Source organism: Copadichromis virginalis, linkage group LG14, assembly GCF_057382275.1.
Source record: "Copadichromis virginalis isolate Kocher_CV1m ecotype Utaka linkage group LG14, C_Virginalis_male_GT1.1, whole genome shotgun sequence".
In the NCBI taxonomy this organism is placed as follows: Eukaryota; Metazoa; Chordata; class Actinopteri; order Cichliformes; family Cichlidae; genus Copadichromis; species Copadichromis virginalis.
The window spans coordinates 34,432,711-34,458,009 of NC_140631.1; the positions used below are offsets into that span (position 1 = coordinate 34,432,711).

At 40.8% G+C, this 25,299-nt stretch overlaps 1 protein-coding gene across 1 annotated transcript in view; it reads left to right on the plus strand.

Annotated features, from left to right (window-relative positions):
• The window catches only part of LOC146694423 (FRAS1-related extracellular matrix protein 2-like), a 50,668-nt gene that overhangs the window by 18,982 nt on the left and 6,387 nt on the right, over window positions 1-25,299 (plus strand). Inside the window, exons 3-16 of the mRNA XM_085430585.1 lie at window positions 4,013-4,159; window positions 7,440-7,670; window positions 9,680-9,805; window positions 10,330-10,581; window positions 18,127-18,276; window positions 21,304-21,513; window positions 21,598-21,795; window positions 21,971-22,135; window positions 22,327-22,509; window positions 22,605-22,735; window positions 22,859-23,014; window positions 23,264-23,567; window positions 23,700-23,831; window positions 24,009-24,340. Coding sequence (XP_085286711.1) covers window positions 4,013-4,159; window positions 7,440-7,670; window positions 9,680-9,805; window positions 10,330-10,581; window positions 18,127-18,276; window positions 21,304-21,513; window positions 21,598-21,795; window positions 21,971-22,135; window positions 22,327-22,509; window positions 22,605-22,735; window positions 22,859-23,014; window positions 23,264-23,567; window positions 23,700-23,831; window positions 24,009-24,340 — 2,717 coding nt within the window. The remainder of the gene's footprint in view (window positions 1-4,012; window positions 4,160-7,439; window positions 7,671-9,679; window positions 9,806-10,329; window positions 10,582-18,126; window positions 18,277-21,303; window positions 21,514-21,597; window positions 21,796-21,970; window positions 22,136-22,326; window positions 22,510-22,604; window positions 22,736-22,858; window positions 23,015-23,263; window positions 23,568-23,699; window positions 23,832-24,008; window positions 24,341-25,299) is intronic.

Genomic DNA, 25,299 nt, shown 5'->3' on the forward strand with positions numbered 1-25,299 from the left:
GTGGCTTTTTCTTGTAGTGGGGTCTACTTGCACTCGGAAGCTTTGAAACACAACTAACCAAAACACTTAAATTACTTTTCAGGTTTGGTGCACAATTAGTTATCGAGCTATATTTTTATTAACATTGCAGTGCTGATATGTGCAGAATGAAAGAGAAGGAGGATTGATTAGCACAGACTGTCTGTGTTGACGTTTCATGTTCCTCATGTCCCTTTTGGAGTTCCCTCAGGTCCTTTGGCTTCTGCTTCCAAAATCTGCATCTTAGATTATAAATTAGCCACGTGCATGTAAGATAGACACAGCTAGTGCTTAAATACACAGAATAAAATGCGTTATGAATATGAGTGAAAAGGTGAATGTGGCTTATAGTGTAAATTGCTCAGCAACACCTCAAAAGCACTGTATAAATGCCAGTCTATTCCATTACATGACAGTGAATTTAGAGTACATTTATTTTTAGATACATTTTGTCTTTTGAGTCTAAAAGGATTCATCAGTTAGTCCCAGTTTATCCTTCATAATCAGCGCAGTGCAACTCTGTGGGCAAAGAGCCGCCTATCTGTCTGCCTGGCTGAATCCATGGGGCACTCTGGCCTGCAATGCTTGACGGTGACCAAATAAGGGCTGACTGCAACATGTATGCAGGGAGGAGACCATTTTGTAAGTTGGCACAGTGCAGCCTTTCACATTCTTTGGCCCCACTCAAAAGGCTTCTGTCCTTCATCACGCATCCACTATGTGAACGGACAGCAGCTACATGAACTGTACAAGAGGGTTTCTCAGATGGTTCATGTATGAGGTTGGCTGTAGTTAAGTGCTTGTTTGCAGAGTCTGACAGTTATCTCTAATATTTAGAGTGACATCCACTGCCAGCGCTTAAAGGCATACTGTGAAACTAACAAAGACAGAACAAAGGCAGTTTGTCAATCTGGTGAATTCATTAAGATTATCCAGGAAAAATAAGGATAATGTGGAAATATGGTCTAATATTAAATCTAAGACTAGCGCTGCAGAGCAGACCCAAACATAAGTGATACAGATATTCACTAAATTCTGTCTCACTACTGTGAGACCTAGTTAAAAATTAACTTGGATGTTTTCCTTTGGGCCTCTTTGAAGTGGAATTAGTCCAACCCCTGCTTATCTTAATTAGAAAGAAATCTAGGGGAGTGAAGTGGCCTTCTGGAAATGAGCACCTCCACTCCCTGAAGCCCATACTAAAGCTTAACAAGACCTTGAGGAACGCTAAACTTAACGTTTTCTAATGTCATTCTGGGACTCTACCTATAATATACTCTGGTATAAACTGTGAACATGAATATTTTTCTTCTGATGTTTGAAAGTGCGGGTCAGTGCTGTGTCGTCCTCGGTCTCTTATGGATAGGGAAAGTGAATAATTAATAGAGCTTGTTCAAGTTTGTGAATAACGCTGAAGGTGAACAGGTGTTTAATGTGAGTGATCCTGAAAAAGAAGGGAAGAAAATCCTCCTTGAGGCTCGGTTTGTTGCGTAGGCACTTTTTTGAGTGTCATGTGAATACTTATGCAAAACAGAACATGAATTGGTGTGCATCTGACTATATTCTGTTCCACTCTCTAGCTGAATATTTTAGTGTGCAAATAATATGTTACCTTCATTTTCTATACCTACATAGACTCTATCTAATGTAAGGTTCAGATAAACAAATGGTGGCAGAAGACTAGCCAAAACCTCTGCTTCCATTGCTTCCGTGGAGAACAGGCGCCACAGCTCAGAGATCACACACACAGTGTTTATTGGTGGCATGAGTGACATGCTGCTGGCTTTAATCCAAATAGTGTAGGGAGGCCCTGTCATACATAGGTCACCTGTCTCCAGAAGAATAATGCGGAACACACAGGAAGCAGAAAGCCTACACTGTGGTAGACCTCAAGAATGTGTGTCAGGTTCCCATAGGATGTTGTACTGTCACTTAATAAAAGTTACGTGTTACATATGTAATATTTGATGTATTTTGCCAGCAATAGTTTTCTTTAAAAGCATGTTTTCTCTGCACACAGAATTTTATATTTTAAATGATGTTGTTTTTTGTACTGCTAGTGTACTGAGAAGCATAACAGAGCTGAACAGCTTGATTTTATTAGTTCAAATTTAATGCCACATTGACTTCCCAAACAGCTTTTCACTCAGGAATTGCCATTTGTGTCCTGAGATCAGTGATGGAAATTTTGTCATAATGTGGTGCAAATGTTTTGCACTTACCTTGTGAGCTACTTGATCTCATCATCAGCACCGGTGGCTTTGCCTACTAAAACAGAAAAGCGAGGTGTTCCACAGTGACATAGTGCCTGAGCAGACAAACAAGTGAATGCTAGCATTACAAAATGATTAAATGTTATTACACTGCCAGATAGACCTTTTGATCAATATTAGATAGCTACAATTTTCATATTTAAGTATAATTTAAACACAGAGGGAAATCCACAGTATTTGAACTTTCAAAACGTGATTCTGAATCAGAATGAGGTGAGAAACAGCCGTGCTTTGAAGTTGTGTGTCAACTAAAGGCCATTTTTTGTGTGTCAACTAGATATGCCTGTTGTCAAACAGAGAAATAAATACTCAGAGAAAATCTGCTTTCTACTCAAGGTTCACAGTTCAGTCCTTTCCATCTGGATCTGTAATTTTAAGGAACCTCAGCATCTGTCTTGATTTGTCTTCTGTCTTCTTTCGGAATTTACTGCATTCTTTATCTTCTTAACTTTAAACACCCTGTCTGGTTGAAAACATCAAAGTAAATCAGTGTGTTCATTATATTTTAATGACATAAATAATACAACGAGTTTTCTATGAGATGAGGGAAAAATAAATATTTTTTGCTACTTGTCCTCATGCATCACACTGACTTTTTATACTTTCAAGCAGTTAATGCCGCATATTGTCAAATGGGTATTTAACACATGGGTATTAAAGGCCTGGTGTTGCTCAGTGCGAGAAAACATGTACAATAACATCCAAAGTAACAGGTGCAGAGAATATTTAATATGTGCGCGCACCCACTCAAGCATGCACAGAGTCACCGAACCTCATAATGCATGCACCCTCACACATAATAAAACACCCAGGGTGAATGTATATAGGTTTTACCCTTCACAGTTAGGAAGGAAATGGACACAGCAGAGTGGTCTGCTGGACGTGACAGATTTACTGGCTGTACCGACAAGAATAGGGAGGAGTTGAGACTCTCAGTTGTGCCTAACATCTGCAAAGGCAGCACTTTAAAATCTCTGAACAATGTCCCTCCTGACAATTTCACTTTTATATCACTACTTTCTGAACTGCCAAATGTTCTGTGGCTCATGCATCTCCATCTCACCATCCTCAACCATTACAGCACCAGCCAGACAATTTAACTGTGCAGTCTGGTGGATGCATTTGGATTTTTTTATTAACCTGTGTTTCATTATTTAGACTCCCAGCCATCGCACTGGAAATGACCATATTAAAATGCGTTCCTGTATGAGTCCGTGCGTGCATGTGTGCCCATTTTGGTCTGCCGGAGTTTGTGTATCTGCGTTTGATGCCTGTCTATGTGGTTCTGCTTTGAGTCTTTACGGTCAAATAGTTGCAGACATGCCCTCCAGGACTATAACGTCGCCCTTTGAGTGCAGCTTCAAAAGGCATGGATGAAAAAACCCAGTTCAGACAAGAAACAGACACCTTTTATCTTAATCAGAAATGAAGCAATTAGATGGCACAAACTGTTTTCCTTTTGCTTAAGGGCTGTGCACACCGCATACCCCTCACTGAGAGCAGGCTAGAAGTCAAAGTCAAAACCTGGGTGTATGCAAGAACCCATCCTAATAGAGGGTATTGAAATTTCTGTATCACCTCTGAATCAAAATGATGTGCCCATTTTTGGACCATTTAGTCCTGGTTAGGGTTTTTAATTCGTCTTCTTCTGTGTTTCTATATTAGGATTTCTCAGTAGTCCTTTTTGAAGAAAAAAAATAAACTTTTTCTTTTTGTAACAGGCGGCAACAAACTGAAGAACCAACAGTTCCGTCTGAACTGGGCTTGGATCTCCTTAGAGAAACAACACTACGTGGTGAACGAAGAGGCCAAGTTCCTGGAGGTGGTGCTGAAGCGTAGGGGCTACCTGGGAGAGACATCATTCATCAGTAAGCAGATTTTACATCAAGTCACTTAAAATGTCTTTAATTCATCTTAAATGTTACCAAAAAGCAATGAGAGGAGTTGAATATGTTCATCTTATCTTAACAAAAAATGTTCCCCATTTTCTGATTCTGGATATTTTCAAAATAATAAAGGAATAAATGCTGAACATGTTACATGTTTGTGCATTCTTTGGTCAACCACTGATGATTTGCTTGCTGCTTCGCTCCAGGATTAACTAAAGATTAACTCACCAAATTCCACAGAGTCTGTTAAGTTGTTTTGCAGTTAAATTCAAATACACAGGGAAGCAAACATATAGCCCTTGTTGGAAGATATTCACTTTCTCAACACCCGTTTGTTTAAGTCTGTTTACTTGAGTGTCGCAGGCCACCATATCGTCAAGCATTCACCGACTCAAAAGCCCACACGAACGCGCATTGTTATATTTCAGGACAATTGCAAAGCTGGCCTAGATAGCCAATAAGGTCACACGGGTTGTGACCTTTTACCTCTCTTTTCTGGACGGTATTTATGTTCCAGTCACACAATAGCAGAGGATGTTCCCTCAGGGACTCTGCATGCTCATGAGAAAGGTCAGCTGAAGTTAGAGCCTATGGAGAGGTGCCACTGCAAATGTTAGTCGAGGCAATCTAGTGTACAGAACTAAACGAGCAATAACTGTTAACACTGTTTTTTAAAAAAGAGCTGCTGTAAGCATTTATGAGTGGCAGGAATTCTTACAGCTGGCACTAGTAGCCTGTTTTAGTGCTGCCATTTATTCTGTCCATAAAGATGAGGTGTAATTAAATGGCCTCATGCTGAAGGTCAAACCCCATAGGATCATTTACTGTACCGTCACTGCAACTTCGTACGCTCAAGAGCCCCCAGACTAATGAAACATCTCTGAGGGGATATGCAAATTTTACTGACCTTTACAGTGTCTCACACTGCACGGCATAACTGCTCTACCTTAGGGACTCAGTGAAATAAAAATATAATATCTTTGTATTATAAAGCTAAATGCCATAAAATGTATATGTTATGTAATGTTATTTTATGGCCTTTTGCGCTTATTAGAGAGGTGCAGTAGAGTGAGAAAAAGAGGAGGAGAAAACTTGCAGTGAAGATGTGATACATGTGGTAGATCAGAGTAAGAAGTAAATCTAAAACTTATTACAAGATTTAATGTAATTTTCCTGTTCACGTTGAAAGATGCAGAACAAAAGATGCAAAACTGATTGTGTGTGTGTGGTAACCCAATAGTGATCTGTCTGTGGGATGATTTTAAACAACAAAGTAAAATATTGTTTATAAGGAGGTTGGGCAAACAATCAAATAGTTGCTGTTTGCTTTGATTTTCTGGAGCACTGGTGCTGATTTATTAATGACTTCATTATCAATTAAAGAAGTTCTCCTTTGAACTTTGGATGCACTGTTTTCATTGCCTAAAGAAAACAAGGCTTGCATTATGTCCAAAATTGCTGTTGTGTTATTGGTATTGCGTGCTAAGGTTTTAAAAAACAAGTTTTCTTGTTACTGCTGCAGCATTAAGGTGGATGATAATGGACGGGAGAGGATGATGTACCTCTCCGTAGAGGGGTACAGGCAAAGCTTGCCATCGTGCTTTTATGATACCCAGAAAAAATTACAAGAACTAAAAGCAATAGTTTCTCTTACTGAATATATATCATAAATGCTTTTATTGTCTCTGTTTCCCATATCTATACATTTGCAATCTTCTCTTCTATTTTTGTCTGATCAAATAGTCCTGGACGGATTTTCTGTTTTTTTATTTCTAGCCATGAAAAATAGGTAGCCTCAAGTTCATCAGACATTTAGACAACCTTATTGACATCTCTCAACAATAACATCCATGCTGTCGCACTTGCCATTGGTTTCAATTTAGAACTTTATATTTTTCGGTTAAAAATATCTATTTTTATTTTATTCATCAGTTATTCTGGTGCTTCAACATCTCTGCACTATTCCGCCTCCAAATATCCTGTCTTAGAAAGGTAGTGTCCTTCCTTGTAACGGAAAACATAAAAAATCCCAGAGCATTCATGTCATTCTTACAGGGATCATTTATAGTTTCCTGCCTCCTCTGCTGTGATGGGGATAGCAGAGTAAAAGTAGCAAACTGTTCGGATTAACTGGCATAAGCTGGCCACCAGAGCAATGTGGCACCTCAGACTCTCTGCCTCGGTATTGTGATAAAATACCACCTGATCTTAGGTCAGTGCCTTCAAGTGAAGACAGCATATTTTATCTTGCCTAACCCTGCATGAGTGAACACTAATCTGAGGACCCAAAGGATGGGCTGCTTCATCTCTAACCAATGTGCACAGTGCAGTTCACACCAGTAAGGAGGCTACAGTGAGCCCAGCTGCTGCGAAGGCTCAGAGTGACCGCTGTGAATGGGACCAACCAATCCAGCTTGAAGGAGATTGACTTAACAGTACATCATTGTGTCTCTTTTCATACTCTTTGAATGTTGACGATATTTCAGGATCCACTAAACCTTTTTTTTCATTGTATCCACTCATTTTTCTTTCTTATTTTCATTTAAAAACACTACATGAAATTTAATTTTTCCTAATTCTATCTTGCTCAGTATTTTTTAAAAAATCCTGTAATCTCAAAGGTTCAATTTCCAGTGATATTATGGTTTTCTGCATTTACAGCAGCTCGCAGGAATTCCTTGTTTTGTTTAGGGTTTTTTTTTATTTATTTATTGCCAGAACCCTGCTGTGTGTTGTGTGGCCAGTTAGCAAACACAATGGAATGGCTGTGTGACATTTCACCAGCTTCAGCGCTCCTGCTCAACAGGCTTCCAGCCAGTGTCACAGCAGTAGTGACTGTAAGCTCCATCAAACAGCTCTCATGCTGAAGGTCAGACAGTGCAAGTCAGCCTCCAACCACTTCTGCTGAGGCTGGGCTGACATGAGGGATAATGGTGTTTATTTCCACCATGATCATCTCAAAGAACGGTGGCGGGAAACTGCACCCTGGATATGGACAGATATTGTTGTGTTAGACCAACTGGGGTGTGAGATTTTCCAGGTGTTACGGGAGGTGAAAAGCAGTTTAATTGTATGTTTGTTTGGTTTTTCAGCTTTTATATAGCTATTCATAATCACATAAATATTTACATTTGTAAATGGGCATGCAGTAAACAAAGCAAAATGTTAAAATTAAACACAAAAGCCGGCAGATGGTGAGGTCATTTTTACAGAATTTTCAAATGTTAATTAACAATAACTTTGTAATGCCCTTTCTAAGGTATTGGCACAAAGGATGGCACTGCAGAAAAGGACAAAGATTTCCGGGGGAAATCTCAAAAACAGGTGCAGTTTAACCCAGGCCAGACCAAAGCCACCTGGAAGGTCAGGATCCTGTCAGACGGGGAGTATGAAGTGTCCGAGACATTTCAGATTGTTTTGTCTGAGCCGGTGATGGCAGCCCTTGAATTCCCAGAGGTAGCTACTGTAGAGATCCTGGACCCCGATGATGGTCAGTATTGATTTTACTTCCAGAGATTCTTCCTTTCTTTCTTTTTTTGGGGGGGGCTGAACATTTTTCATTAATGTCTGATGTAACTGAGTGTTTGATATCACGTGTCTGAACATTAACGCTGATCTGTCATTTTTGCAGAGAAAAAATAATGTCGTGGTTGTCATGGTTGTGTTGATCACACCCATGATAAACTAGTTGGCCACATAGCAATGCATAATAATACGCACCCTGCCTCTGCAGGTTGGAACATGAAAAAGGAATTTCAAAAAAATAAAAAGAGAGAGCGAGATAATGCATTTACAGGATAACTAGGTAAACTAAAACTGCACAAAAGTGGTTAAAGTTGACAACACAACGCAATTTCATTGTTCTCTGACAATGACAATAAATACTTAAATGCTCAAATACTAAGCTATGCTTATGTTTAGGGGATTAATTTGGGAAATTTAAGGTCTGGAAAAAGACATCAGAGCATTTTAAATGTAGCATTTAATCTCAAGTACACTGAAATTATAGATGAACTAACTCTATCTTGAATCAAAAATGAAGATTGGCAGACAATAAAAAGTAAAAAAGTATATTCTTTCCACTAGAGATGTAACATAGTGTCAGAGGGATATGAAATAGAGATGGCCGCACTGACCTGAATGTGAAATTATCGTACTGTAAATATGGGCGAGGCACTGCCTAAAGAACTGAACAGATGTTTCTTAAAACAGCTTGTCAGTAACAGAGATGACACGGAGAACAGCATGATACAAATGTGGATATAAATATGGATAATGTTTCTCCTCATCCCATAGGGCTTCAGCTAGTGAAAGCAAAGCATTTGCTGTCAACAGTGTAAGCTAATGATCGTGTTTAGGTGAAGCTTGTTTTGCAAAACTCGTGTCTCTGGAGGGCAATCCCCCCCTCCAGAGACACGAGAAAAAACAAGAAGAAACCCTCCAAAAAACTGACAGCTATCTATCTGCAGTTCTATTTTTGTATCTTCATGCCTTGCACAGACATCTTCTTCGTCTTCATACGCCCATGTCCATTATCATATCATTACACTGTTCATGGTTTCTAAAGTTTTAATATGTGTTTTAACCTCTGAAGGTCAAATATACTCTGCGGGCTTTTAAAACTATATTTCATGTTTCTTTTAACTGAGAGCAGAAAAATTTTATAGCCCAAGGGCACCAATTGAATCACTTGTATCGGTGAAAAATAAATAATTTCAGACCATACTGACTAAAATAGCTCAGAGGGACGAGAGGTGAAGTGCAACCGCATAATCCAATGCAACTGTTTGCATAGGAAGGGAAATGACAGCTCAAGTTCTAATAGCTTTTCACTGTGGCCAAACATGACACTTACTGAGAAGAATACAAACCATTTGTCTGTGGATTTCATGGCCGAAATGATAAAAACTCATTACCTCGCTAAATGTCACACATGGCTAAGAGATGGAGAGAAATAGATAGAGAGATGCCCGTAAAACTTTAAAGGAAAACAAAAGGTTATACTTTCACGTCTTCTAGCCAATTTATGCGGGCTTATTATTTTCTAAACAGCTTAATTCTTCACGTAACAAATTCCATATTCATCTGCATCAGTTACCAGGTCAATAAGCAGAACTGTTTATTTATTATCCTGTGGAAGCCAATTATAGGTGAGATATTTACTGCGGATAAACAACAAATAGTGTCTGATAAAACATGATGGAAGCACCATCAGCAGAGCTGTAATGAAAGCTGTTGTTGGTCCCAGCGCACACGTCTGTCTAATGAAGGGTTTTGATGCAAATAATCAAAACCATACTTTGATATTCTGAAGCGTTTCCCCTTTCATTATCGCCAGTGCATTTTTATTTCACTTCAGATTATTCTTATCATGCTTAGATCATACATAAGAGATTTCCTCAAATCAATTCTGACGCTACTTAGCTTAAATCATAACAAAACACCGTGTCAGAGTAATGATCTAATATCTTTATTGATGATTTTTTTTTTCACGCGCAGAGTCGACAGTGTTTATACCCTCCGCCGTCTACAACATAGAGGAAGACATAGGTGAGCTGCTTATCCCTGTACGCAGAAGCGGGGATGTCAGCCAGGAGCTCATGGTCATATGTTACACCCAGCAAGGTAACACAATAACTTTGTGTTGAAATGTTTGTGATAAATTGTGTCATTTCTCGAGTGAGTTAGTGCTGTCCTCCACATCAGAAGGATCCCTGTTCTCAGTACTCAGTCTGATCACCTCTTCTCGGTGAAATCTAATTTAGGCTGAGGCTGAATATCTATAAATGGCATCTTTAAAGCAGAAGATGAAGGCTGTCATATTGATAATACATCTGGAGTGCTAATGACTTTCCTCCTTGCACATCAAAAGTGGGTGCAATGTGATACTTAATGCATTAGAGGAAAAATAAAGGCCATATGCTGATCTGCTTTTAATCACTGACTTGACTTGATGAAGATCAATGTTGCATTAAATGTTTTCATTAAAGAGTGACATTAAGTCGAAAGGCACTGCCTTCTGTTATAGCTTAGTTTGAACTTAGGTCCGTTGTTCATGAAAATCATACATAAATAATTATTTTTAATGTGACGAAAAGTACACTGTTGCGTCATTTTTCTTCCTGTAATTCTGTTTTCTGTCTGCTCAGTTTCTGCAACAGGCACCATCCCCACCACCGTGCTGTCCTACTCCGATTACATCTCCAGGCCTGAGGACCATCACAGCATCCTGCGCTTTGACAAGGGAGAGATAGAAAAATCCTGCCGCATTGTCATCATCGACGACTCCCTGTACGAAGACGAGGAGAGCTTCAATGTCACCCTCAGCATGCCCATGGGGGGCTGTCTGGGCTCCGAGTTTCCCACGGCGAGAATCACAATAATTCCTGATATGGATGATGGTAAGATTACATTACACTGGTCGTAAGTATGCAGTTGAATGCAATCCAGTCTCAAATAGTCAGTGCAGGTTAAGAAATTTGACTGCGGAATCAGTTTAAGGCAATTTCTGCCTGTTTTTCATCTTCACTTTTTCACGTCTGATTAAAGCCTAAAAAAAAGTCAGCATGAATTTGTTCCTTAACTAAGTTTTATTGTATCTTCAGTGTGTTTTTTATTTGTGGGCTTTAATTTAAAAAAATATTTGTAAATGCAAATTTTCACTGCATAAACTGATTCCAAAAGATAAATTCAAACAGATAAGCAGGTTGCAAACATGCTGGTATAGATGTGAACGTGTGTTTGATTTTTTTTTCCCTGTATGTGTTTGTGCTTGCCTGCCAGTGTCTCATAGAGAAAGCATTTGAGTGTGCGATCCTTCTTCCTGAAGGCAAAGCCTTTATCTCATATCTGCAGGCTCAGACTGGAGGTCTGATAGTCTCCCATATCTTCCTGACGCCTCTTTGTTCCCCAACACCTGATGGCCTTATCCACACTTCTCTATCGCTCAACAATCTCCACAAGCACTGCTGTGAATTCAAGACTCTATGATGCCAGGCAGGCAACACCGCAGCTGAAAAAAAAGCAGCACATTTGCAGAAGGGTCTTCCCTTGAATGAAAATTTATCTGAAGCCATGTAATTGCAAATGTGATGTAACATTCAATTTAGAATTCTAATAGTCAGAAAACTTAGCCAACCATTTATTTTGTGTGTGGCTAAAGTTAGTTAGCTTCACTGAGATTTTTTTTACTACTTTTAGTTAGTTTCATTTCCCATTAGTGAAACCTCAAATGCGTTCAAATCCGCATGTTTTTTATGTTTGATAACAGTCCTGTCATTCACGCTGTTGACTTTAGTTTAGACAGCTTCTGAAATAATATTACCTGTGACCTCAAATGTTTAGCAGCACAGAAATATTCAGTGTTCCATTTCTCGACAATAAAAAAGTAGTAGTTTTTGTTTTAGATCATGGCCAAAAATCACTGCCAACAAGTGCATGAATCTGTGTCACGGTGACTCCAGCAGCAGTTTTCAATTCAGTTTAAAGCCTCAATCTGTGTCAAAGACTTTTTCGCCCATTCAGTTCCCAGGGTACCTGAGGCAGCCACGCTTCAAGTGTGTTTCTTTGACCTCCTTGAGGATGGAGGAAGTTACTAAATTAGAAAGTTTTTATACTGTAGCAGTGTGCGGTGTAACCTAAGAGTGAGCACTAGGCATTTTGACCTCTACTGCTTGTGGGTACTGAATCGAGACTGCCAAAACAGCTGCTGTGAGGTAGAAATTTTTAACTGTATGTACAACAGTTAGTCCTCACAGCAGCCATCCTGCTTCACAAAGGGATATTCTTTCACTGCAGCTATTGAATTACACTGTCACAGTCTTCGTGGACGTCTTTGACTCCAACAGTATGAGACATACATGTCTTAACAACCACCAGAGATTCTACCGATTGGAGATCAAGAAAGAATATATCTGTCTTTTACAGACTGTCTGAAAAAGTCTCATAATGCTGTTGCTTGTCTTTTAAATAAAAAAACAGGTTGTGTGGCAAATGAAGCAATTGGATTGTAACAGGTATCACACAGGATAAGATAAGAAAACTTAGTTTGCTTTAGAAGCGATCTCTAAAGACCAAAGTCCTCTAGTGCTGCACAGCTTCTTATAACTGATGAACAACATGTTTGTGCTGGTGCATTACTGAAAGCTGTGAAAGGCAAATTCCTGCTTTGAAATTATCCATCTTGCGTGTGTTATCTTAGCTGTTACAAACTCATCTCTTACCTAAATAATCCTTTCTCGTATCACCAACAGAGGTCTCATTATAAAATATCCAAAAAAATAGTCACTGTGCTAATTTGACACCTGCCTTTGCCTACATTATAAGTCCTCAGTGTATTATCAAACAGAGAAAAGAAGAAAAGGATGCTCAGGGCATCATAGGATTAACTCGACTCGGACTGACAGCCAGAATTAACAGTCTGCGCTCTATCTGCTGTCATGTTCTCTTTGCCTCTGGCTTGTGACAGTCAAAATATTCTTATGCATATCAGTTGTCAGAAAGCAATGAACTCACAGTAGTGCGCCTATACAACATAATTGTATGGAGTACAGTACACAGCACACTTTTGAAGAAAGTTCCTTTGTGTTCATTTTGCTGTTATTCTTAAGATCTGGTTCTTACTGTGGAATCTTTTAGTGCCACATGCAGCGAAACATTGCCTGGAGCTGCTGTCTGACAGGTTTGCACCTTATTACAATGACACCATTACCTGACACCTGCACATGCAAATACACACAAAAGGTGCTTATGCACATAATACGTGTAAAGTAGGCACAGCGAGTATAATTTCAGGATTAGGTACCTAATGTTACCGGCAACCACTGTATAAATGGAACGTGAAGAGCAGGGAGAAATAAGGTCATGTCGACCTTTCACTTCTGCCTGAAGGAGGTGATTATTAAATGCCTTTAATGTTGATGGAGAAGTAAATGGTAAGTAGCTCTGAGTCAAGCAGAACAAGACCAATGACATATCTGAAAGAGCAGAGAGGCGGCGGGAGATTCAGTTCCACTTCAAATTTAGCTTTTCTAGCTAGGTATTAAATTCAAGTATGCAATCCAGGTTTGCTTCAGTATATAAGAGCTTGAGGCAAATGGGAGCATCGCATCCTTCTTTGTTATCCCTCTTGTAGGAATGCTTGTCAAGCGGGTTCTATAGGAGGGAGGTAGGAGTCAGATCCTGGCTAAGCACCTGCCCCTGCCTGTGAGAGGTCTGCGCAAGGACTTCCCAGGAGGGCTCAGAGTAGGTTTGCCAGCTTGTGGGGTCAGACAGTTATTAAACATATACTACTGATATTTGCAAAAAAAAAAAGAAAGAAAAAAAAATAGAAAGAAAGAACTGAAGAGAAAAAAAGGAGGGGAAAAGCAGCTGTCTTCTTTCCAAGCTGGAAAGCTTTAGTGCTGCAGTGAAATATGAAGCACGCGCCAATATATGCACTCCCTGCTCTGTGCAAACACAATCCTGGCCACCTACTGCGGTGGCATGTGCAAGAAACCACACGTGCTGTAGAAGGTGGAGTTGCTATTGTCTGCCAGTAGTCTGATATTAATCTGACAGTTTCTGGAATTCTAAATTGATTATGTCTACAGCTTTTATGCCTAAATGAGGTGAAGTTTACTGCAGTAATAACCAGGTTTAAAGACCCGTGGCACAGAGAGAAGACCTGTTTTCTTTCTGACCAAAAAAATCATTTTACTAATTAGCACCGATGCAGAGATGGCACAGAAACATATATTCAATGTGTATAATATGCATGTACTGTGCAAATGGCATCGGGCTCCCTTTCAGAAACAATTAAACTGTCAGGCTAGAGGTGGAAATACAACAACAAAAATCACTCATAAAAATGAAACAGATACTGAGGAGCAGCAAATTAAAAAGCTAAACAGAAGCCAAAATGTCCTAATAACAAGTGAGGACAGACTGTACTAGCAAACTGAAGCCAAGAGAAGACAGCAGAACGTAACAATGAAGGAAATGGTAAACAACAAAAGAAGCTACAAACTGACAAGCTCTATAGAAATTTAAAAGGCAGCGCGGTAATTAACATGAAACGGTGCCTGCATATGCTCAGAAAGATCTAAATGCAAAGCGTTTCACAATCCTTTTCTGTTCTCTTCTCATCAACAGAAATACACACTGATGCAAAAAAAAAAATACACACTACAGAGCTACTGCCCTGTCATAAAAAACCGGAAAAATCCCTTTCGGCTCTGAGCTTATTGTTAAACGTCAGCTTATTGTTAAAGACCTGTGGCACTGACAGAAGACATGTTTTCTTTCCAACCAAAATATTCATTTTACTAATTAGCACACCTTCACCCACAGAGAGGGAATAAAAGTAAGGCAATACCGCCAGACTCTGAGACGGCACAGAAACTGATATTCTTGTTTTTGAAGGAAATTTGACTGATCCATCACTTAAAGTCTCCCCAGGTGGTCTCTGGAGTTGTACAACTTTACATATTTCTATGTTAGTCTGGTGGTTTTCTCTTACTCTCACTCGCTCTCTGTGGGTGAAAGTGTGCTAATTAGTAAAATAAATGTATATTCTGGTTGGAAACCACATATATTAAACAATAAGATAGATTGTAGCAATAAATTACAATAAATATATATGATTATTACTTTTCCTGGACACATTTAAATCTTGTAGATTATTAGCACTGAAAGGGATTAATGTTTTCAAGCTGTCCGGGTATTCTGCAGTAACAGGAACATCTGCAAACCATAGAATACCTGCTATTTTCCCAGCAGTCGACCATCTGCGCATAAACGGCCACATCCTTACAGACTCCACTCTGGCTTTTCCTGTGATGGTTCGGAGAAACTTGTCCTTTCTTGCAGCGGTAATTGCTGTTTGATATTGACTTTGCATCCGGGAAAATATTTTGGTGGTTGGGAGTGAAAGACATGAGAATGCTTGTACAGCAAGACTTGACTGGTGTGTTTATCATCTCGTGTCACTTGGCCTGTAAATTTCGCACTGGTTCTGAAGGTATGATTATGACCTGTTTGAAAGATGGGTGGGTTCAGTGCATGTGCTGTACATCCTGGATGGGGATGAATTGAGGAAGACCTCTCAAACCCTGTCATTATGTCTCACCTGGATTCCCGTTCGTTCTGATATAAACAGATGTCTTAAAGCACTTAAGCAGAGAAGTGCTGACTTCAGTCGTCGGCCTTAAGAGGCTCAATCTAGACCTTGCTTTGAATTTTCAAGCCTGCATTGCTGTCAGCCGTTGTTAAAGTTGTTGATTTTCCTGTATTGAATATGGAGTTGATTTTGTATGCATTTTCTGCTGCAGAGAGATTTGTCTAGCACACAGTGGGCAGAAGTGCATTTGCCAGGGCTCAATTGAATCTCACCATTAGACAAGCCACTTAACGCTGTGGGAATGTCATGCAAAGTTCAAGTGAAATCAAGCAGTCAGTGGGAGCGCAACAGTCTCCTTAGGGATGTCTGCGTCTCTCCTTGTGCCTCTTCTTTTATACTATGTTCACTCATATGCAACAGTAAGGATATTTCTTTGTTTGCTATTGTGTTTCCGGCATATTACACAATAATGGGACGAGCACAATGATTAAATCAAAGGGCCTCTTACTTCTGATCTACATTTTTATGTTTAATTTCAAAAGAAGAAGCCCTGTGGCTTTTTGCTTTTATTCCACATTTAAAGTTTGTTCCTCTGTTTACAAAGATATGGGATTTCAATAGTTTACATGATTTTGCATAATACAAATAGGTCTAAATGTGCATCATCACCACTAACATCCATGTAATCTTAGATGTGCTTTGAGGTATAGGAGGCTACTGCTCGTGAATCAAGGATACGGTGGCTTACCTTTCATTTAATGAGTCATAGTTCTTTGAAGCTCAGTGTTTGTCTGCTGCACAAACCTTATCTGATTACTGGGCTAGTACAACAGGGCCTGAGTTGCTGGCTGCTAACATCAGGTTAGTAGATCTGATTACTCTTCCAGTTGAGGTCCCACTGCAGGCAGCCAAAACCATCTTTGTTTGTTCTCTCTGTGGGTAGAAATTCTGGCAGCTGCAAGACTCTTGATGCACCACTCTTTGTCTTGGCCATGCTCTCAGAACAGATTAAAGCATAAAAGTCGTATGTCCTTTGCTTACACTTAGGAATAATATTACTTCAATCGCAGAGATGGTTTCTCTAAGAACCATGAAACCCCAGGCTTTGCTTAAAAGACCCGTTCCTTTTTTGAACTTGTCTTTTCTTGCTAACATCGAGCAGTTGCATCAAAATATTCAAGATCTTCTAAGAGTCAGATTACTTAGAAGTATAATGTGGTGAAAAATAATAAACACTTTTCCCTGATCTGTAATTGAGCCTGGCAGCACTATTGACAGTTAATCTCTGTCACTAATTCTCTGTTTCCTTGGTCTTGCGTTTGGTTTCACTAGATAACATAATCATAACGCATAACAGCGTGGATTTGGTTAGGTTTTCTTTTTTTTCATTGCGTTTATCGCTCCGTTCCACATATTCAGTTTTGCCCCATACTGTGTGATGAGAAACAGCTAAGTACCTTTTTGTAGGTGTATTGTCATGGAAACCACAACTCTGCCCATGGCCACTGACATTCACTTAATTTATTCATTATTTGGTCACAGTAGCTTTTGAAAGCCCAAGGTTTTTACTGCTCAGTTGTGGCTCTCATTAGTGATATTAACTACAGTACTGTGCAAAAATCTTGAGCCACCTCTCATTCCTTTATATTTTGTTGTATCTACACATACCAGACAGCTTGGCAAAGAAACAATTTACATTGTCAAAATGTATTTTTAGGTACTTTGTTACTAGCACCTTTTTGCAAAAACAGTCTGCACAGGCATTTGACAGCAACTATTATTTGTGCACCAACAAGATGATTTCCAAAGAGCTATTAGCTGAAAACATTGCATGTCTTGACATGCTGTGCAGTGTGTCCTTAAAAACAGTGAGCAAACTGGACAAATGGGGGAATTTTTTTTTACCTGATTTTTGTTTTTAAGAAAAATGAGAGCCACATATGAGGATATTTGTTTAAAAGTTTAATAGAAGAGTGGCAGTATAATGTCCTCGTAAGTGGATATCAGGCCCTTGTAGAGCAAAAATTTGTATTTTGGTCTAGACAACCCAAAATGTTATGTCCACATATGTGGACGCCAGGTCCTAGGAGGTTAAACAAAAACTGGACTGAGTGGCAAAAGGTCTTATGGAATCCAAATGTAAAACTTTTTGTTCATTCATGTCGTTATCAGTATGTTCAGTTGTGAGCGGTACTACAGGGAGTGTCTACAGCAATCTGTATTAACCCCCCCAAAATTCTTACAGCATTTTCTTAGGAGAATGTCCACCAAAGTCCAAACCATTTCACCTGCAGCATAACATGCTGGACATCATTGCGAGGACGCTGGTTCTGAAAGAGTTAACTAGAATAACAGTGGGTGAGTTTGGCTGCAGTGGAATCTCTGCTCAGCTCATAGAAACACTAATTGCAGTCAGGCAGGCCTGGGCTGGCGTATGGAGCTTTACAACCCCCCAGACCTTCTGTCAGGCCTCCTGTCTGGCTCTCAGACCCATCGCTATCAAAGTGAGCTCCACCAGTACAAAACCAGCCATCAGGTTTCTTTTTTTCCCTTTGGATACTTGTCACAGTTATAGGAATGCCACCAAAACATCGTGCCAGGAAGTTAGAAAGCACTATTTAAGGTCTACAATTACTGTGTTCGCTACCTGCTGCTTATTCAATGGAAATGTTCCTTTAAAATCTCCTGTAATCAGAGATAATTTTACAGGTTATTTTACCTATTAAAAGATTCAACTCAGCAATTACACCAGACATTCAGATATCCTGTTGTGATTCAGGTTGAAGGTTTTTTATGGTCTGCATTCTCCCACGTGCTTTTCCTCATGTTTTTTTTCTCTCGTTTCCAGATCCCGTCTTCTACTTTGGCAACACAGACTACCACGTGGATGAGAGTGATGGCTACGTGGAGGTGCAGGTGTGGAGGACAGGGACTGATCTTTCCAAAGGAGGAACTGTCACAGTGCGCTCCAGAAAGACAGATCCGGTCTCAGCTGAAGGTATCTGCTGGTCCCCTTCTCTAACGGCGTTGTCTAGTTTATTCTTAGATAAATGTAAATCACAGAAAACAAAAGATTTAAGATGTCACATTGATAGTCATTTTGAGCTCAACTGTGCAAACAGATTTCAGCACTGAATATGTTGAGTGGATGGCCTAGGGGAATGCAAACACTGGTTAAAGGTGGGGGGAGAGGAGCTAGGGCTTTTCTGTTCGGATCATGTCTTATACGCGCTGGATCTACACATTGTTGTGAGGATAATGACAGTCTGACTGAGAATAGAGCTTCAGGAATGCATGCCAATTGTTCTGCTTGTTCCTAACCGCTTTCGACTGTAAGACTGGTTGCTATCCCTTCAAGTCTGCCCTATAGCGTCTATTATCTGGTTCCCCCAGGCAGTCTTCTCTTCTTTGCACAGATTCCTAATATCTCTACTCCTGCTTGCTTTTTAACTGCAAAAATAACCAAAATCTAATCATATGCAGCATGTTAGAAATTCAGACTCACACTTACACACATAAGTGGGTCATAACACGAACACATCGGACTACAAACACGCACATTACCAACTCTGGAAGACGATCAAAGCAGCCAAACGTGAGTACAGGGACAGGGTGGAACAACAGTTTGACAACCCTCGGAGTATGTGGCAGGGACTAAACACGATCACAGACTTTAGAGGGAAAACCAGCACACCGCAGACCACGGCCTCTCTGTGTGAGGATCTAAACGTATTCTACGCTAGATTCGACACAGCGAACACCATGAGACCGGACAGTGTGCGCACCGCGGATGACGTCAGTGCGCACACTGTGTCTGAGGAGGATGTGCGGAAGTGCTTCAGGAAGGTGAACGCACGCAAAGCTACTGGTCCGGACGGGATTCCCGGCCGCGTCCTCAGGTCATGCGCGGCTCAGCTGGCTGGAGTGTTCACGCACATCTTCAACCTTTCCCTCTCTCTGTCTGTAGTCCCAGCCTGCTTCAAAATGGCCACCATCGTCCCTGTACCCAAATCCTCCACCATCTCCTCATTGAACGACTGGCGACCTGTAGCCCTGACCCCCATCGTAAGCAAATGCTTCGAGAAGCTGGTCAGGGACTTCATCTGCTCTGCACTACCCGACTCACTGGACCCTCTACAGTTTGCATACCGCCACAACAGGTCCACTGATGATGCCATAGCCCTGACACTACACGCTGCCCTGTCACACCTGGAGAAGAGAGACACGTATGTGAGGATGCTGTTTGTAGATTACAGCTCAGCATTCAATACCATCGTTCCCTCGAAGCTGGACAGGAAACTGCAGGATCTAGGACTGAGCAGCTCCCTCTGCAGCTGGATCCTTAGCTTCCTGTCTGACAGACGCCAGGTGGTCAGACTGGGCAGCATCACCCCATCCCCCATCACACTGAACACTGGTGCTCCACAGGGGTGTGTACTGAGCCCTCTCCTGTACTCACTCTACACCTACGACTGCACAGCCACTAACAGCTCCAACATCATTGTGAAGTTTGCGGACGACACTACAGTGGTGGGTCTTATCACCAACGGTGATGAGACGGCTTACAGGGAGGAGGTCAGCGCCCTGACCCACTGGTGTCAAGACAACCATCTCACCCTCAACGTCGCAAAGACAAAGGAGTTGATAGTGGACTTCCGGAGGTGCAGAGAAGTACACACCCCCATCACCATCAACGGCGCTGCTGTGGAGAGAGTGAGCAGCTTCCGGTTCCTTGGCGTACACCTGGCTGAGGATCTTACGTGGTCAGTACACACAAACAAAACAGTGAAGAAGGCGCAGCAGCGCCTCTTCTTTCTCAGGAGACTGAAAAGATTCGGCATGAGCCCCCGCATCCTCAGGACCTTCTATCACTGTGCCATTGAGAGCATCCTCACTGGATGCATCACCACCTGGTATGGCAACAGCACCGCCTACAACTGCAAAGCTCTCCAGAGAGTAGTGCGGTGCTCTGAACGGATAATTGGAGGTGAGCTTCCCTCCCTCCAAGACATCTACAGGAAGCGGTGCCTGAGGAAAGCGGGGAGGATCATCAAGGACTCCAGTCACCCCAGCCATAAACTGTTCAGACTGCTTCCATCAGGAAGGAGGTTCTGCAGCATCCGGTCCCGTACCAGCAGACTGAGAGACAGCTTTTTCCATCAGGCCATCAGACTGCTGAACACGTCATAGACACCTCAGCTTCACTACTGGAACTTCAACATTATGCACTCCACACTGTATATAAATGCCACTTGTTTTGCACATATTCAACTCTGTATATTTTATATATTTTATTATTATTATTATTATTATTATTTTATTTTATTTTTTTACTATTTAATTTGTAAAAATGTGTATACACACACACACACACACACACGTAGGAAAATATTTAGTATACACATCCAGAAATGCATACACTATTATATATTGTACATATATTTATTAGTTTCAGGTTGGCCATTCTTGTATTTTGCTCGTTTGTGTTGTTGTGTTTGCACTTCTCTGTTGCTTGTGGGGCTCGCACACAAGAATTTCACTCGCATGTGCTGTGCCAGTGTGCCTGCACATGTGATGTGACAATAAAAAGTGATTTGATTTGATTTGATTTGATTTGATTTGATTTGTTTTGATTTGATTTGATTTGATTTGATTAAGTACATGAAAAAAAAGCCTGGGGGCAAAGTTTGAGCTCTCAATACTCAGACTCTTCACGGAATAGCAGATGAATAACCTGTCAGCACTCAGGGAGATGTCCAGATTCTAGCAGTGCTGCTTTAATATCACAACAAATTCCAATTGTTCATGCCTATGAAACATGAAATAGAAACAGGGATTTTGCTAGCATGAAGTATAGAACTTTTCAACTTGCTTGCAGCCTGAGATTCACAAATGCATTATGAACATGAGAGCTGTTGTCAAGAAAAATATGGGCATGTACTGTAGTTGATTTTTGCTATATGCACTACGTTTTATAAACACTGTTCTTTGAAACACGTCTGACCTATATTGTGTTGTGGGGCAGCTGGTGTGGATTACGTGGGGATCAGCAGGAATCTAGACTTTGCACCAGGGGTCACCATGCAGACAGTTCGTGTGACAATCCTGGATGATCTGGGTCAGCCAGTGCTGGAAGGGCCAGAGAAGTTTGAACTGGTACTACGGATGCCAATGAATGGGATCCTCGGGGAGCCAAGCAAGACTGCTATCATCATCAACGACTCAGTTTCTGACTGTGAGTGAAAATATGGGATGCAATGAGAGCTTATTAACATGGCCACACTTATCTTTATGTATTATTTCTGATTTTTGGATTTAGTGCCAAAGGTGCAGTTCCGTGAAGCTACGTATGTGGGCAATGAGAACTTGGGGCAGATCTCAGCCACTGTATACCGTAGCGGTGATATCAGTTACAAGTCCACAGTACGCTGTTACAGCAGACAGGGAACAGCACAGGTCATGATGGACTTCAATGAGAGGCCTAACACAGACGCTTCTATCATCACCTTCTTACCAGGTTGTGTAGTAAAACCTTACACATGTCCTCTTACATGGTTTGTGTGTGTGTGTATTTCTTACCTGCCCATAGTATTATAAAACACCTTGTGCTATAAAAAAAAAGAATTAAATTGGAACATTCAATTCTGAAATATAGTTGGAATGGTTAATTACTCATTTGTACTTTTTTTCAGGAGAAATTGAAAAACCGTGTTTACTGGTTTTGGTTGATGACACTGAACATGAGGAAGAGGAAGAGCTCCGTCTTGTTTTGGGAAGCCCTAAGAGTGACTCTCCATTTGGAGCATCCATTGGAGAGCAAAATGAAACACTCATTAAGATAAAAGATGATGGCGACAGTAAGAATCCTTTTTTTGGGCTAAAGACAGTGTAAAGGCTTTTGATATCATTATAACACATTTAAAGTTAGATTAGATCTACAATAGTGTTTTTTAACAGATCACAAAGGTTGTGCCCACTGTGACTGTAATATATGGTATGTGGAAATGTCACAGTTATACTTTACTATCAATATTTCATGGTTTTTCAGAGGCAATTATTAGTTTTGGAGAGACCAAATTCAGTGTGACTGAGCCCAAGGAAAGTGGCCAAGTGTCTGTAGTAAGGATCCCAGTGCTGCGTGCTGGAGACACATCCAAGGTCTCTGTTGTCCGAGTTCACACCAAAGATGGATCTGCTACCTCTGGGGAGGACTACCATCCCATATCTGAGGGTAAATAATACCGCCAGGCACTTTTATCCCTCTAGCACAATTCTGAAATTTGCTCGAAAATATATTTGTCAAGTGTCTTTCCTTTCTCTCTGCAGAAATTATTTTCAAACAAGGTGACAGAGACCATTTTGTGGAGGTGGAGATTTTATATGATGGTGTAAGAGAAATGAGGGAGGCGTTCACTGTGCATCTGAAGCCTGATGAGAACATGGTGGCAGAGACAAAGGTGAAAGCCAAACTAAATTAGTGTTTACCTTTAAAGCATCTAATTACCATGTTATCACTTTGCAATCAGTAATTTGTTCCCGTTTAAGAACCTCTCTTAATTGCTCTTATTGTCAATCAGCAGATGAGTAAAGCCATAATTTATATTGAGGAGACCAACAGCATGGCAGATGTGACATTCCCCTCAGTGCCCAGAGTGGTGTCGTTGCTGCATTACGATGACCCTGATGGAACCAGGGGCTCTCTGCCTGTGGCCGGATACCCAGTCATTTGTGTCACTGTATGTCCTAACTGATGCTATGATAAATAGATAATTGTTGTCATTTTCTGTGTTAATGGTTAATTTAACAAAGCTTTGTGTCTCACAAGTCCAGATGAAATCTCTTAATGAGGTAGTATTTAACAGATGTGCACACTTTTTTTATTACGAGCTACCTTCAGGGCTCCTCGCTGGCATAAAGAAACAATTTTGCTGTAGGTTTTGGTGGTGAATTTCACTTAAATGTACTGTTTCTTTTCCCATTTCCAGGCTTGTAATCCTAAGTACCTAGACTACGACAAAACAGGCTCCATCTGTGTCAGCGAGAACATCAACAATACCCTAACTCGGTATCGTTGGCTCGTCAGCGCCCCCACTGGTCCAGACGGCGTCACCAGCCCGATGAGGGAAGTTGACTTTGACACCTTCTTCACCTCGTCTAAAATGATAACTCTGGATTCAGTGTATTTCCAGGCTGGTTCTAGGGTTCAGTGTGCAGCAAGAGCTGTGAACTCTAATGGAGATGAAGGTCTAGAACTCACTAGCCCCATAGTATCCATCAGCACGGACGAGGGTGAGTTTAGTCCATTTGCTAACTTTGAACATTTAGTGTCTTTCATAAAAAGAGTTAACCATAACAAAAGCTTGAACTGTTTTTTAGAGAAATAGAATATTTGATGTTGCTTTGTATTTGTCATGGTTGCAGGGATGTGCCAGCCCCGTGTTGCAGGCACAGTGGGGGCCGAGCCCTTCTCTGCTAAGCTGCGATACAGTGGAGCAGAAGACACAGACCACCCCAATCTTATCAAACTAACTGTCACCATGCCTCACATTGATGGTAAGCAATTCCTGACTAAAAATTAAGACTAATAGGAAATCATGCAGAGACAGAATGTTGTTTTGAAACATCATTCGTGTCACTGATCAACCATATTCTTTTAATAAGAAGCTACTTAAGTTATTCACCAATTATTAATGTGTCTGCTGTCCAACTGCTACATGTGTGTTTCTGTAGGTATGTTGCCTGTAGTATCTACACGGCCTCTGTCAAACTTTGAGCTGACGCTTAGCCCCGACGGTACCCGTGTTGGGCACCATCGCTGCTCCAACTTGCTGGACTACACTGAAGTTAAGACTCGTTATGGCTTCCTCTCTGATGCCACCAAAAATCCAGAAGTAATTGGCGAGACTGCACCTTACCAGTACAGCACTTCCCTCAGGGGATCCAGCACACTACGATTCTACAGAAACCTTAACTTGGAGGCTTGTTTGTGGGAATTCACAAGCTACTATGACATGTCTGAGCTGCTCAGCGACTGTGGAGGCACCATCGGAACTGACGGACAGGTAAGCAGTCCTGCCTTGGAGGTCTGGCTCACCTTTGAACCCGTGGCTAAAACAAGCCTTGTCCATTTGCCTAGTTGTTTTTTACTTTGAAGATGAGGTAAATCCTGGCAGATAAAGACGACATTGTCTGGAGATCTCTTCAGTTCCTGAGAGGACCATGGTTTTGTCTTGCTAAAGTAGCAAGTCTCCCCATTTTCCTTTTTTTTGCTATTGGCACATATGCCTTACAGGCATCAACACTTTTTTTCACCTTGGCAACATATTCTTAATTTAAGTTCAGTTAATTAAAACAGTGTTGATAAAGATGGTTTGGAAGCGTATGGGGGGCAAATCATGGTAAAAACCTCCTCTACAATCCATGCTGATGATTATTAATTCATGCCCTGCAGCACTTGCAAATATATTTTGGCTCTGAGGATATGTCAAATTGTATATTGGTTTGCTATTATAATGGGAGATACTTATTTTACATAGCTCCAGGTTTATTTAATAACAAGGGCATCACCCAGGAGATAAAACCTTTCTCAACAAGTGGAACTTTGTTGCCTTAAGTTATGAGATCTAAAAGTGAACATAGCAGAAATAAACACGTCTTAGCAAGTAAGCAGTCTGCTGCCAGTAACATAAACTTGATTGCATATTTCTTTATTTATTAGTGACCACATTTATCGGAGATATTATTTAAAAAAACAAACAATACATTTATAAGTTAGGAAAAGATATTAATGATGTTTTTTTCACTGGTATACATTTATATACAGGACTTGTACTGTGTATAAATTTATAGAGTCAGGCCTCACAGGTTCACTTTGAGCATCAGTGGAAAAAGGAACAGTCTTTTTTGTGGCTGCCCTGTGACCCAAGTGCTCTTCTAAGTGGGCAGGCTGGCTGATTGGAGACAACTCTGTGCAGGTCGGGGCGACTGTCATGTCACAGTGCAGGGCTTAGTGCCCAGCCTA